Source organism: Bison bison, unplaced genomic scaffold (genome assembly GCF_000754665.1).
Source record: "Bison bison bison isolate TAMUID 2011002044 unplaced genomic scaffold, Bison_UMD1.0 scf7180017864325, whole genome shotgun sequence".
Lineage (NCBI taxonomy): Eukaryota > Metazoa > Chordata > Mammalia > Artiodactyla > Bovidae > Bison > Bison bison.
The window spans coordinates 6,536,810-6,552,475 of record NW_011494897.1 but is presented as its reverse complement, the minus strand read 5'-3'; the positions used below and the strand labels follow the sequence as shown (position 1 = coordinate 6,552,475).

The following is a 15,666-nucleotide window of genomic DNA, read 5'->3' as shown; positions in this document are numbered from 1 at the left end:
AAATGACTTCTATAAGATAACTCAGGATCTATAAAGACTCAGCATTTGCACAGGCTAAATAAATCCAATATTTTAGTTCATTTATTTTGGCATTTAATCTATATTTTTCAAAATATTTCTTGTAAGAACTGGGTTTTGGGGCTGATAGGCTAGATTTTTTTCTCCTGTTTTCTATATAACATGGGATTAGCTAGTAAATACAAATTAGAAATCAAATGAAAATCAAATTAAATAATTTCATTTAGGTGAACTGAATATGGAGGAAGAACATGACACAGGGCTGGTAGTAACAGTTACATAATAGACAGCATAGCCTGAGGTTCTTAACTCATCTCTCCTCTGAAATCTGGGTCCCTTGGTACCTGGTTATTCTTAGCTCCTGGTGAGTGTATGCCTGTTAGCATCACTGACACCATACTGGGCTCATACATTTTTTCCTGTCCTTCCACTGACCCTACCCAGGACTATACTGTGCAGTGAATCACTTCTCTGTCATCAAGGGCTTGTAGTTAATATATTGTTTAATAATCATTAGGACCAGGAGGCCTCTGTGCTTTGTTACTCTCCAAACGATGATAAAGACCTTTGCTGAGATATTCCCAGTTCTCACAAAACTAGTTCAGTTCAGTTTACTCAGTCATGTCTGACTCTTGGTAACCCCATGGACTGCAGCACACCAGGCTTCCCTGTCCATCACCAACTCCCAGAGCTTGCCCATACTCATATCCATCAAGTCTGTGATGCCATCCAACCATCTCATCCTCTGTCGTCCCCTTCTCCTCCTGCCTTCAATTCTTCCCAGCATCAGGATCTTTTCTAATGAGTCAGTTCTTCACATCAGGTGGCCAAATTTTTGGAGTTTCAGCTTCATCAGTCCTTCCAATGAATATTCTAATAGGTAACAAAACTAGTTACCCATTCATAAACCCTGACTTAGAAATGCACATCCTGTTTCTCAGCACGTATCCCCTACTTTAGGTTAACTATAAAATTGTCCCAACGGTCCCTTCATGATACACAGTACAGCTGCCAATGCTTCTGGGTCTTTGCCTGCCCAGTCCCACCCTGTGAAAGTCACTCAGTCATGTCTTTGTGACTCCATGGACTATACAGTCCATGGAATTCTCCTAAATGGCCAGAATACTGGAGTGGGTAGCCTTTCCCTTCTCCAGAGGATCTTCCAAATCCAGTGATCGAACCCAGGTCTCCCGCATTGCAGGCAGATTCTTTACCAGCTGAGCCACAAGGGAAGCCCGAGAATACTGGAGAGGATAGTCTATCCCTTCTCCTGTGGATATTCCTGACCCAGGAGTTGAAACAGGTCTCCTGCATTGCAGGTGGATTCTTTACCAACTGAGCTATCAGGGAAGCCCAAATATGCCATGAGTGAGTGAGTGAGTGAAAGTCGCTCAGTCGTGTCCAACTCTTTGAGACCCCATGGATTATACAGTCCATGGAATTCTCCAGGCCAGAATGCTGGAGTGGGTAGCCTTTCCCTCCTCTAGAGGATCTTCCCAACCTGGGGATCGAACCCAGGTCTCCCACATTGCAGGCAGATTCTTTACCAGCTGAGCCTGTAAATATAATAAATTGATTCTATGGAGAAGCCTGTTTCATTTTTTGGTCTCAAGATACCTTCTCAGTTCAGTGAGCACATTTCATTCCTTCCATCCTCCAACAGTGAGAAAACTGACAGAGTTAAGGCACACGCTTGGGGTTTACCATTCCTTAGAAAATTTAGCTAAGACTTTACAGATGATACAGCCAATTATTTAACTCAATGACACTTGATGCCAAAGAAACTATAATCACTGGTTCACTTTTAGTATCCACGGATCACTTAGCTTTGTCTAAAGAGAGGCCAAATATCAATATCTTATGCTGATTCCATCCAGTTCTCTTCCAAAGGTGCAGTTTTATTCATAAAGCAGGCTAGATAATTGACAGAGAGTCTCTGATAACTTGACACTTTCCTGTAAAGATAATGATAAAGCACAAAAAGATGGCTACATAGGTTCTAGCTGTTTTTAACCAAATTCTGTTTCCAACTGTGGCATCAATGGGTATTTTGTTCCTCCATGACATAAGTCACAATCCTTACCATAAACCCTTGGGAATTGATGTGTTTTTAAATACCTGTTCTGTAAATTTTGGAGTTATTAACATGCACACACTGTATATTTTGCAATGGCCCCAGAATGCTCTTGTAATAAAACATAATGTTTCTGAGGTAAAATACATAAATATTCACTTTAAATTGGATAAATAAATGCTATAAATAGCTTCAGGTTTGTTTAGAATGGGTTTTGCTGCTAAATGAGTTGTGCCAAACCTAGATAAAATCTTGTTTTTAAGACATTTTTAGATTTGGGATTACAAACAAAGGGTTATGGATTTCTATCTGTGTACATCTCCAAACCATTCAAAAATGAATTTATAGTCTCAATTCTTACTAACTTCACTGGGAAATTTGTCCCATATATTATAGGCCTAAAACATATTCCTTTGACACTTAAAATGTTACCTCTGGTCATTGTCCCCATTGATTTGCTCACCATATTCCTGCTGACTTTGTGGTTTTATTATTTCTGGTTATGGTAAGCTCTTGGCTTAGTTTCCTAAGAGGCTCAGTTTCCTCTTTTAGAAAATTGTACTTGGTCTTCTGCCGGGCACATAGTGCTTGCATCATTCAGCAAGCTTCCTTTGAAACTGTAAGCAAGAGAAGCTGATTCTGACTTAAGCAAAAGGGAGCTTATTGGGAGCACAGTCAGCTCTCCTTATTCATGACTTCTGTATCCATGGATTCAATAAAAAAGTTTTTGACAAAAACTCCAAAAAATAAATCTTGAATTTTCCAAGTGCCTGCAGCTATTTACATAGTGTTTATACTGTATTTACACCTATTTATGTGGCACTTTCATTGTATTAGGTATTATAAATAATCTAGAGATGAATTAAACTGAAGAGGCTGTGTGTAGGTTATATGCAAATACTATGCCAATTTATACAGATTTTGGTATCTGTAGGGTTCCTGGAGCCAACCCCACCCTCAGATACCAAGGGATGTGTAATTAAAAGAACAGTTGAGGAACCAGGCTTGGAAATGGCAAGGATAAGAAAAGCTTTTGGATTGAAATTAGAGATATTTTACCTTGAGTTAGTTCCACCTTTTAAAATTCTGAGTCACTTTGCTGGAGATCAAGCCCCAGGCAAGTCTGAGGGGCTGAATATGACTCAGGTGCCCACCACTTGGCTACATGACAGCCTGACGTGTTGATTAACACTGCCACCAAGCCTGAAGCCTGAGCACGGGTGGGGAGTCACTCCCGCACAGGAACGGGGGCTGCTTGTTACAAGAAAACTGCAAATGCACTCTGACGGCAAACAAAACAAACCTAAGGGAAGTCTTCTATTGATTTCAAAATACCTTCAGAGTATTCTTCATTCCTGGCTTTTTGCTGCTGCTAAGTCGCTTCAGTCGTGTCCGACTCTGTGCAGCCTCATAGACGGCAGCCCACCAGGCTCCCCCGTCCCTGGGATTCTCCAGGCAAGAACACTGGAGTGGGCTGCCATTTCCTTCTCCAATGTATGAAAGTGAAAAGTGAAAGTGAAGTCGTTCAGTCGTGTCCGACCCTCAGCGACCCCATGGACTGCAGCCTATCAGGCTCCTCAGTCCATGGGATTTTCCAGGCAAGAGTGCTGGAGTGGATTACCATTTCCTTCTCCAGGGGATCTTCCCAACCCAGGAATCGAACCCGGGTCTCCCGCATTGCAGGCAGATGCTTTACCGTCTGAGCCACCAGGGAAGCCCCATTTACTGCTTAAGTTTTTTTAAAAAAGAATATTATTAAACTCCTTAAGCCCCATGTTTCTTTAAGTGACTTTATAGACAGCAAGCAATTCTTCAAGTAGGCACTGATGTGTGCCCGCCAACTGAGAGTGAGTTGATAACACCCGCTTCTTACCTGGTATTCATACTCTGTAAAAGGCAGTAGTTCGACATCCATAAAAGAGCTTGAGCTTCCATTATAGGCTAGCACTGGTTTTGACTTTTCAGGCTGAGTTGCTATTTGTCTTCTGTACAATTCATAATATAAAACTTTTCCATTTGGTTGGAGGGGTCCTGTCCACAGAAGGGAAACGGTGGGCTGGAACCCCCCTGGAGCCATCTGCACCTCTAGATGGGGAGGGGGTTGCTGCTGCGGTGCAACCTCCAGGGTCTCTATGGATGTCCAGTCACTTGACACACAGCCCAGCCTGGTGCAGGCTTGGATTCGAACTTCATACCTTCAGGACACAAGGCAGAAATGACCCATTATTGGCAAAATCTATTTTCATGGGAAGAATCTTTAAAAGACCAAGTGTTTTCTGGGGGTGGGGGTGGGGGAAGACAGATACCTTTATATTTATCCTTGTCTATAATAAGCCCTTTTCAAAGTCAACAAAGTCATGTTTCTATGGAAATTTTAGAGCATTTTCAAGCCTCTTGGCTTTCCAAACTAAAGCAAAGATCCTCACCTGTCTGGAAAGGGTGGGCACAATTCTTCCCTAAACAGGAATGCACAGAATCAATACACTTTCAAGATACTTTTCAGGAAAATTCTGGTACTCTGTAGAATTACTTACTACAGGGAGGAAGAACACAGATCTGGGGGATTTGAACGCATTTTCAGCAACCCTGGGCTCCTCCTCCCTTTGCAGTTGGAGCTAAATGATTCCCCAGAACAATTTCAGGTCAGGAAAGAACGTCATGGAGTAAAGGTCTCCGTGGTAATAAATGCCCTCACCTGATACCCAACATCTTAGAACAGGCTCCCTTACACCACACAGAGACCTTTTGGGGCCAAAGTTAACCCAGCTACACACCAGATTATCAATCACAGAGACACCTTATCACCATCTAGTTAAACTCAACCAATCAATTATGTTTTGCCTCAGAGCTGGTCTCCTGCCACTGGGAAAGGTCTATTTACATACCAGGGACTTTTCCCTTTCAACAAAAAGGGCTTTTGTTAGTGTTAAGTGCCTGCGGTTGCAAATAAGTGCTTTCCTCCTCTTTTCCGTGCCCAGCGGACTTTGACACCCCTAATTTCCCCTCAAGCCCCAGCCACCTTCCTCTCTCCCTTTATTTATTTTAGCTTCTGGCCATTCCCTCTTCTATTTCCTGCTTTACTTCCTCCAGACAATCCCCGCCTTCTGTTCACTTTCTTGCTCTTTCTGTTCCCCTCCCCTCTTCTTAATTACAGTTTTCTCTCCCTTTGGGGAATCTCTTGCTTCCCTTTTCTGCTCCCCCTCCCTTCCTCTCCTCCCGTGCCCATCTCCACCATGACGGGCTGCCAGTTTACTGGTGAACAAATCACAGCTGTGAATAGCACATCAGACTTCTAAGTGATTCTGAGAATTAGTTTTGATTTCTCACATATGAAATATTTGCTTTCTGGATTACTTGTGGGGATTAAAAAATTCTGGGTCAGATTCTTTCCGCTTCTTAGAGTGTTCCTAGGATCCTTCTTCCTACTGACCAGCTGGGGGTACCCCAAGGAGGGCACACTAATTTGCAGTATTCAGTAAATGTTAATCTGCTGGGAAAACCCCGAATGACATAAATCCCAACTTCATATAGAAGTGATATTTTGCTTTTATTTTTGGTGTATGATTTGATGTTTTTACTGTTTACATTCTATATAAAATTATTATAAAATATTGGCAACGTTTCCTGCATTGTTCATTACATCCATTTAGCTTCTTTATTTTATACCTAGTAGTATAATACCCCCTTCATCTATCTTGCCCATCCCTTACCCCCCTATTCACTGGAAACACTAGTTTGCTCTCTTGTTTCTGGTTTGTTGTATTTGTTTGCTTGGTTTTTCAGATTCCACGTGTAAGTGAGTACATACAACCTTTGTCTGCCTCTGTGCACCTTATTTCAACTAAAGGTAATACCCTCCAGGTCTACCCATATTATTGCAAATGACTACATTTTTCGTTTAGGGCTGAGTAATATTCCACAGATATTTTAAGTCATTTATGTCACTTACATCTTCAGTTACACAGTGGACAGTCAAGGGACATCTCTCATTGTCTTACATGCCTAAGTGTCTCAGAAAAATAAGATTTTCTTTTTTCAGGCTGGGAAAAGTACCCTTCTCACATCTGGAAACTTTTTTTTTTTTCCCTTAGAAATATTTATTAGTAAGAGTTTCAAAGGGGAGCAAATTGATATGATCTTTAAAATGTGCAGGTACCAGTCATGTAAAGAGGACGCCAGGATAAAATGTGCAGTTCTGCAGCTATGCACCCTTTTCATACCCTGCATCAGAGTAAGATGAAAGCCAGCTCACACAGCATGCGGATTAGCTATGGAAGATACCTGTGGAAGTTTTAATTACTGTTTAATATTTAATGTGACCCTAAATAATTGTCATGAGGAGATGCACAGGACTGCAAATGTTTCATTTCAACAGCACTATATATCAGAGATAATTGTAGGAGAGATCTAATCTGCATATCAGTAGATTATAATAATAGCTGAATTTTACGAATGGTAGTTGGAAATCAACACTTTTCTAGCCTTTAATTTTTTTAAGTGGTTCTGTTCATTTTACTAAATTTTAAGCATAAAATGTTTTTTATTACTCTTCTTGCTGGGGATTCATGTTACCTAAAATATGATGTGGAAAAAAGTCAAGCAATTCTTTAAGCTATGGGAAGAGCACCGGTGGTCAGATTCCTTTGTGTGGAAAGCAACACACAGCCGTGCTCATCAGAGAGCCCAGAGGGGGCCACTGACGAAACGTGAGCTGCCGAAGTGGCACTGTCCCAAGAAACTATGGGATCAGAGCTGAGGGGATCCTAAGGAGCTACAGAAATAGTCAGAGGAGCCTCATCATTCCTGGAAGATGTGTTGGATTCAATAAGGAGTGCTTTCTCCAGAACAAATTTTGGATCAGTCCAACCCTGGCAGGCAACAGCTCTCATTGCCTGCTACTTGTTTTATTGTTTAAAATAATACCTCCTTTTCCTCAGAGCCTAGGTCAGATAAGCCCACTGGTGTTCTTAGAACTGCCCAGGGGCTGGCCTGTTTCCAGGGGGGACCAGACTCAGGGAAGTGATGGCATCTCTCCGCTACTTGGTTCCAGACATTGTGATGAGTTGCAGACATTTCTAAACAGCTGACTCTCAAAATGTCATCTGCAAGACTTTTGCTCTCCAGAAGTTATGCAAGCAGCTTTGGGCTGGATAAGGATGCGGTTAGTCTACTTGGATGGTTAAATGGATGAGGGGTTGGAGGGCATCACACATTTTGCTCTTGGTCTTCATTGGAACTGACCAAGGGTTCATGTAATAGAAAGAGACAGTGGCTTGTTCTCAGTAAACCCAGAGTCAGTTACTTACCTGTGAAATGGTTTCAACTGGTTTACCATGAACGACTGTGGACCAAAGGAATTATGAGTTGTGTTTATGTGTACGATTTTTGTTTCTCTTTCAAACAGGTCACGGATGAAGAGGGTATAGTTGACAATACGACCATTTGTCCTTACTGGAGGATCCCAGGTCACGAAGATCTCCTGAGGGCCCTTGGCCAGCAATCTCGGAGGTTCCATCCCTGAAGGCGCTGAGGGGCTGGTTCGATCTTTGACAAGTGGACTCAAAACACCCCCTTGACTGTTGTTGGCCATCACCGTATAGCCGTACTCCACACCTGGGGTGAGAGTAAAGTCATGGTACCGAGTTTCCAGGCCAGTGTACACAATTGTTCCATCCCTCCTCAGCTCATAGCTTCTGATCCGGCCATTTGGGATTCTGGGCAGTTTCCAGGTGATTTCTATGGATTCTGAGCCCGTAACTTGCAGTTTTGGAGGGTCCATGTTCTGTGGTGGGGCCTCCATTGTCCAGGCAGATTCTGGCATGCTCGCTGTGCAGCCTCCCTTGGTACACGCCACCAGGGAGAAATTATACTGCGTATAAGGCTGCAGGTGGGAAACCAACAGAGTCAGGTTCTGCCCAGCGAGATACTCTTTACCATCCAACCTGAGTAAATACTGAGTGATCTCTCCATTCTGAATCGATGGCGGGGACCAAGATACATTTATCTGAGTGGCGCTGATGGTCCTCAGAGCTGGAGGGTGGACCCCTGCAGGGGCAGCCTCAAGGGTTGTGATGCTGGTGGTCGTGCTGGCAGAGCAGCCCCCGCTGGTGCAGGCTGTGACCCCATAGCTGTAAGTGGAGAAAGGGAGCAGCTTCTCATCTGTGTAATTGAAAGTCACAGCATCAAAGCTGAAAGGATAGAGCATTCCATTCCTCTGCAGCCTGTAGGACTGGATGATGCCATTAGGCTGCTCTGGAGGGACCCAGGCAATCAGCACTTTGGGGGGATTCACAGATACCTGGGCTACCTCAGGTGGACACAGGCCATCTGGAGGTGCCTGCCTGGTCCTCACCCCACTCCAAGAGCTGCAGGCGTGGCCAGCTGAGTTCCAAGTGTGAACTTTGTATTCACACTGCATCCATGGCTGCAGACCTGTGTCATTATATATAAATGTATTCCTCTCAGTATTAGATTCTATGAAAACAATTTTCTCATCAGCCTGGATTGTCTGATTCCCCCAAGCTTTTCCCTCGAAGCATCTGCGAATCACTTCATAGCGAATTATCTTTCCGTTGGGTTTAATGGGCTCCGACCAGCTCAGCTCAACGCTGGTGGAGCCCACCGACTGGATGGTGGGGGCCGGCTGAGAGTCGGGGGCGGCTTCCTCCGTCCAGAGCGGCTGGGGCGCCGAGTGTGCACAGCCCGCCCTGGTGCAGGCCTCCAGGGTCAGGGTGTAGAGTGTGAAGGGGTCCAAGCGTCGGAAGAGAAACTGACGATTCAGGCCTGTGTACTCCAGGATGTCCTCACTGAAGACATTGTATGTCTGCAGGAAGATGGAAAATAAAGCATACGGTTTCTTGGTGTCATTATTTTGTTACTTTTAACTTCTTCTTTCTCCTATTCCTCATCTTGATGACCCTAACCCAGAAGAAGCATTCTGATATTAATTTGAGGAATGGGATTTTTGCTTTCCTTTTTTTATTAAGTTGGGTGTCATGTAGTCAGTCAGCTCAGTTGTGTCTGACTGTGTGTGTGTCATGTAAGCATGTATCTAAAAGCTAAGAGTTACTGAACCTGATTCTTTGACTTAAAGAGTGCTTATGGGGTTTCCTCCTGTTTTTATTTTTTTTAGAAGTGGGGATTAGTATTCCAATTCACTATTTTATAAATATTAAGTGCTTCTGATTTCATCCCCAGTAGGCTAATAGGGCATATCCACATTGTCTATCTCCTACAATATTTATTGGAAAATGGACTATAATGCTTAATCATAGGTACTAGAGTGCCATGATAGAAAATATATCAATGTGTCTGTGTATAGGCACACATGTATGTGCCGAGGTACACATATATGTTATAACTGCTAAGTCACTTCAGTCGTGTCCGACTCTGTGCGACCCCATAGTCGGCAGCCCACCAGGCTCTTCCATCCATGGGATTTTCCAGGCAAGAGCACTGGAGTGGGTTGCCATTGCCTTATACATGTGTATAAAAACATAGATACGAGGAGACAAGGAATAGAAAAAACCACCCTATTTTCTCTCACCAGTTATGGAAGAATTGGTGGCTGCTTTGGAGCAAAATATACTTTTTTTCTGGGGAAAACCATCTGAAAACTCATTATACAAATGTAGAGCACATTTCCAACATATACTACTCATTGTTCTTTGGGGAAGAGGAGAAGTAGCCTAACTTGTAGCTTGACTTAGACTGGGTTGTTGATGTACTTTAACATTATTTAAGATTAAAGAACTTAGACTTGGAAATCTTCTTCTTGTTGGACTATTGTATTTTGATGTGATTTTCTTGTTGGGGGTCTCAAGGCAAGATCACCCTCCTGAGGGAAGGGGTATAGAGTATTTTCTGAAGGGAATTTAGATTACATAATCATTTTGAAAGCCTCAATGATTCTCTGTCCCCTCAATATTCTCACACCCCATATTCAATTACATAATCTATACCCCTGAGGGAAGAGGTATAGAGTATTTTCTGAAGGGAATTCAGATTACATAATCAATTTGAAAGCCTCAATGATTCTCTGTCCCCTCAATATTCTCACACCCCATATTCACCTGGCAAATTTCTCAGTTCAGTTCAGTCATTCAGTTGTGTCCGACTCTTTGCAACCCCACAGACTGCAGCACGCCAGGCTTCCCTGTCCATCACCAGCTCCCAGAGTTTGCTCAGACTCATGTCCATTGAGTCAGTGATGCCATCCAACCATCTCATCCTCTGTCATCCCTTTCTCCTCCTACCTTCAATCTTTCCCACCATCAGGGTCTTTTCAGTGAGTCAGTTCTTCACATCAGGTGGCCAAAGTATTGGAGTTTCAGCTTCAGCATCAGTCCTTCCAATGAATGTTCAGGACTGATTTCCTTTAGGATGGACTGGTTGGATCTGCTTGCAGTCCAAGGGACTCTCAAGAGTCTTCTCCAGCCCCATAGTTCAAAAGCAACAATTCTTCGGCACTCAGTTTTCTTTATGGTCCAACTCTCACAGCCATATATGACTAGTGGAAAAACCATAGCTTTTACTAGATGGAACTTTGTTGGCAAAGTTATATCTCTGCTTTTTGATATGCTGTCTAGGTTGGTCATAGCTTTTCTTCCAAGGAGCAAATGTCTTTAATTTCATGGCTGCAGTCACCATCTGAAGCAAATTTCTAATTAATGCTAAATTCATTTCTCCCTCTCAAACTTAGCTTCCAACTGAGTTTGGACAAAAACAGTCAAATATATTGACTGGGTCCCTGAATATTCACTGGAAGGATTGGTGCTCAAGTTGAAGCTCCAATACTTTGGTCACCTGATGTGAATGAAGAGCCATCTCACTGGAAAATACCATTATGCTGGGAAAGATTGAGGGCAGGAGGAGAAGGGGGCAACAGAAGATGAGATGGTTGGATAGCATCATCGATTCAATGGACGTGAGTTTGAGCAAACTCTGGGAGACAGTGAATGACAGGGAAGCCTGGTGTGCTGCAGTCCATGGGGTGGCAAAAAAATGGACATGACTTAGTGACTGAACAACAGCAACAACAACTGGTCTCATTTTAAACTTATTCCTATAACTTTTAAATAGATGATCACCAACTATAAAACCATATGCTTACTCTCTCATTTTCCAAAGTGATTATTTCATGTCTCTCCTTTCCCTACTAATGGCCAACCTCTCCTGTTGTTGACATGACCACATGTTTGAGGAAACTAGAGGCAGTCAGAAAGGAATGTTCTCCCATTATATATTATCACCACCATATGTGTGAATCCAGACATACACTATTTGCCTCCCTTCCTTTTGTTACAGATAAAGTATTTCTGCCCCCACTGAAGACCACCTGGGCCCTGGATCCCATGCCTCCCCCCTTCATATAGATTTCACTCTCACAATTACTCTCATTATTTCTTGCATCACTGGTTTATCTCCCTCTACTGAGTTACTTCCATTAGCGTTTACATGTACTCTAGTATCTTTCATTGATTTTTGAAGAAAATTTCTTGACGCCATAGTCCCCTGGCTCGTGCTCCATTTCTCTGCTTTTCTTTCCATCTACACTTCTTTGAGGAGTTGCTATCCTATTTCCTCAAAACATCCCGATCAGGTTTCCCATGTTACCACTTGATTTTCTTGTCAAGATCACAATGACCTCTTGGTTTCCAAATACAAGGTCATATCTCTGCCCTCTTTCACTTATCTCTCTACACCATTTGGCACATTTTCTCTTCCCTTTTGGAATATCCCACTCATCTATTTTTCCTCCCTCACTTGCCTTGCCAGATCATCTCCTTTCTCTTGACCTCCAAATTTTTGTTGACCTCCAAATTTCTGTATTCCCCTGGGCTTGATTCCAGGGTCTCTTCATCTCAGTTATAGTCTCTCCATAGCTGATCTGCTCTAGGACTTTGGGTTTGAACATTACCCATCTGCTCATGAATTCCAAGTACATACATCTTCATGAAGCACTCTTGAGAGAGTTCTAGACTTGTACCTCCACCTGCCTACTTGTCTCCTTAGACCTGCCCATCTTCCAGCCTTACCTTTCTGGTTACGGACTCAAGACCAAAATCTGTAAGTCATTCAGAAATATTCCTTTTTCTTCACATGTCACATTTAGCCCATTAACAAATATCATTATCTCTACTTTCTCAATGCACTCCCAATCCACCCACCTTTTTCTGCCTTCACAACTTCCACTGGGATTCAACCCACAGTCAATTCCACCCTGAATTCTTAATAGACTCCAAACACTGGTCTTATAGCCCACTTTCTACCTAGGAGCCAGAGTGATTTTAAAAAAATATAAATTTGATTGGGCTATTCCTTTGCCTAAACACTTCCATGATTTTTCACTGTACTCAGAATAAATTCTAAGCCCCTGATCACAGACCACAAGGTTGCGCACCATCCACTCCCTGCTGATCCCTTGAACCTCTTCTAGTGTCATCTTTCTATCCCCTGCCCCACCTCCCCCATTGCTTCAACCACACTGGCTTGCTTTCGCTGATGTGAAGACACCAAATGCATCCCTGGCTTCAGGTCCTGCATTTACTGTTCTCATATTTCACATGACTGCCTCTGTCTTATTCAGGGCTCAGCTCAAATGTCAACTCAGTTCAAATGATCATTCTAAAGACTGAACAGGAATTATTACATTACTCTGTTTAATTCGCTAGTTCTGTTCACTACTCTGAAGATCTCTGGTCTATCTGTGTACTAGTTTTTTGTTTGACACACACGTAAGGTCTGTAACAGGAGGGACCGTGCCTGTCTTGTTCACTCTTGAATAATTGCCTGGCACTTAGTAGAAGCTCAATAAATATTTGGCAAAATGCAAATGCAGGTATAAGGAGTAGATATTTTTATTGTCAATCATTCTGGGAAAAGGCAGATGCAGGGACAGGAAGCAAATACTCGTAATCAGGGATGCCTTGATGGGTGTGAGAAAAGAAACTCTTCTTTCTGCTGGGAACCTTAGCGCTGTGGCTTGGATTTTTAAATCCATGGTTCCTAAGGCTCAGGCCTCCTGTCCCAGAGTTGAAGTCTGGCTGTGTCACACATTGGGGACTGGGAGAAAGCAGTTGCTTGTGCTGCCTGCAGTAGGCCTGGAGGTGGGCAGAGAAGCAGCCAGCACACCAGGCGGTGAGGCAGCCTACAGGAAGGCCCATGAGAGCGGGTCTGGGCTGCGAGCTCTAGTTATGGCTCTAAGTCACTGCTGTAGGTAATTTCCTGCTGGCATCCTCCTCATAGGGGTTTCAGGGAAGCTTTACTCAAAGGCATAGCTGAGTCTCAGCCACCTTGAGAGACAGTGGTCAAGGAGAGGCAGAGTGTCTATGAGAGGTGTAGCGGATGGAAATTCTGCAGCCCCAGCCTGTACAAGGCAGTTGGTGAAGGCCTGAGTAGTGGTTCAGGGCCAGAGAAGACTATGGACTGAGGCAGTAATAGGTGGACAGCTGAGTTGCCACTACCACGGTGGAAGAAAATCAGAAGGGAGATGAGGCTGTTTCTCATGTGGGTGATACTTCAAAGCATCCTAACTTGGGTAACAATGGAAATGCAACCTCATTTGGGCTCAGAGACTGGTGAAGCCTGAGTTATATGTGATATTAACAAGACTGCACCTCCTGGCCACATAGGGACATTGGGGACTAGCAGACATGTGGGGCTTCCTGTTTCCTGCTGAGTGAGCTCCATTCAAAGTGCACATTAGAGAAAGGTTGAGCAAAGGGTCGGGCAGGACCATTCAGGACGTAGTAGGAACACAGTCATGTGGAGTTCAGTTCTGGTGTGACTTCCTAGCTTCAAATCCCAATTCAATCATCGCAATGCTATTTAGCCTTGGACAATGATTTAGCCTTTATGTGCCTGGTGAGATTTAATGATACCTACCGCATAGGGCTGATGTGAGGATTAAATGAGATAATCCATGGAGAGTACTTAGCTAGCGTCGGGTTCACAGGAAGCATAACACATGTGAGCTAGTTTTCTCTGATCTATGATTAAGTGCCTGGAGGAGCTATCGGGAAGAATTAACTAGACTGTGAAGGGAGTGTTCCCGCAGTGACCTGATGGCACATCAGGGCTCATCTATTTATCTGGACCAAACATGACCACATATCCAGGGTAGACTTTACCTTAATCACACCATTGGTTCTCGCAGGCTCTGACCACTGCAGCAGCAGTGCCCTCCCATTCTCTTTCTGCTCCACTGTGAAGTTGCTCAGCCCACTGGGGGAAGATTCGAGGGTCTGAACCAGAGTCCAGGGGCTTGAAACTTCTCCTGCCTGGTTTGTGGCCACAACACCGACGTGATATGTGGTGAAGGGTTCCAAACCAAACAGGTGGGCTTGATAGCTGGTTCCCTGGAAGAAAATGAACAGATTAGTTTCCTTTTGGAAAATTGCTACTGGTGGCTAGAAGGTCATTCTCTGGACAAGGTATCTCACCACTGGCAGCACAAATAGCACAGCAGAGCTTTGAATTATTAAGAAAACAATATGGTGTTTTCTTGTTCTTCACACGCTAAATGTATTACCTAATGTTGTGTGATTTCATACATACACACCTTGGATCAGTAGGATCTTTGCTTTTCCAGAGCTTGCAACCCAAGGGATGTGATATATAATTACAACAATACAAAAATCTAAGATGTTTCAGGTCAGTGTCGCATCCAGCTTATGATGGAAATCAGTGGTACCAAGTTGCATGGCAGGGAATGGGATAATCTTAGGGGTCTAGAAATTGAACCACAGCAACCGTAATTCTCTCTTTAAACCCCAAAACTATTTGTTTATATAGAAAACTCTCCCCATCTCTCCAGTATCCTCTTTCATTCTCTTGGTGTGCATATACATTTTACAAAGGCAATAAAATAAACACAAGAAAAAACCACTAACTGAACTATAAATGCACAAACATCCAGAGAGCAGTCTACTATTAATATCAGTGTGAAAATCACTTTGTTAAAAACATGCTAACTAAAACTACTTAATTTACCAAAAATAACTGTTAGCTAGGTTTTCAGTGTTCGGTTCTTCTTAATTTAAAATTAAAAAAAGAAGGATAGCAGGATGAGTTATCCTCTGCTTGGAGACCAGCAATTACCATATTTTGCTTAATTAAACTGCCAAGAATCCTAAGGTGCTCTTTGCTTAGGACTGGGCTGGATGGAAATACCTGCTTACAGATAGAAATTATGTCTGCAAGTGACCAGTAATGTGTGTACAGGCAAACACACACCCACAGACTCTTTCTGTTGTGTACCTATTGGGTGTGGATAATCACAAGGAACTTTTTACTGGTTTAGTAGAATATCTACACTTAATGGTGCATGAGGTCAGCTTTGGTTTATTTGATGCTTAAATGTGACAGATAGTCTCCAATTGCCTTTTCTTGGTGGGCACAGGAGGAGGAACGTGAGATGAAGAAGAGGAAGTTATTTCTGAGAGTAGGTACCAGAGAGAACCAAAGTCATGTGTATGGAAATTCTTTCTGAGGGCATCCAAATAACATTTTGAATAGAATCTAGAATAATTCTGAAACAAATCCAACTGAACCACTTTTCAAAAAAACACCTG

General features: G+C 43.1%; 1 protein-coding gene across 1 annotated transcript in view; it reads right to left on the bottom strand.

Moving 5' to 3' along the window:
- USH2A (Usher syndrome 2A (autosomal recessive, mild)) overlaps positions 1 to 15,666 on the bottom strand; it is a 939,168-nt gene that overhangs the window by 71,202 nt on the left and 852,300 nt on the right. The window contains exons 63-65 of the mRNA XM_010853294.1: positions 14,224 to 14,451; positions 7,399 to 8,915; positions 3,966 to 4,287 (exon numbers count right to left, since the gene is read on the bottom strand). Of these exons, the coding sequence (XP_010851596.1) occupies positions 3,966 to 4,287; positions 7,399 to 8,915; positions 14,224 to 14,451 (2,067 nt within the window). The remainder of the gene's footprint in view (positions 1 to 3,965; positions 4,288 to 7,398; positions 8,916 to 14,223; positions 14,452 to 15,666) is intronic.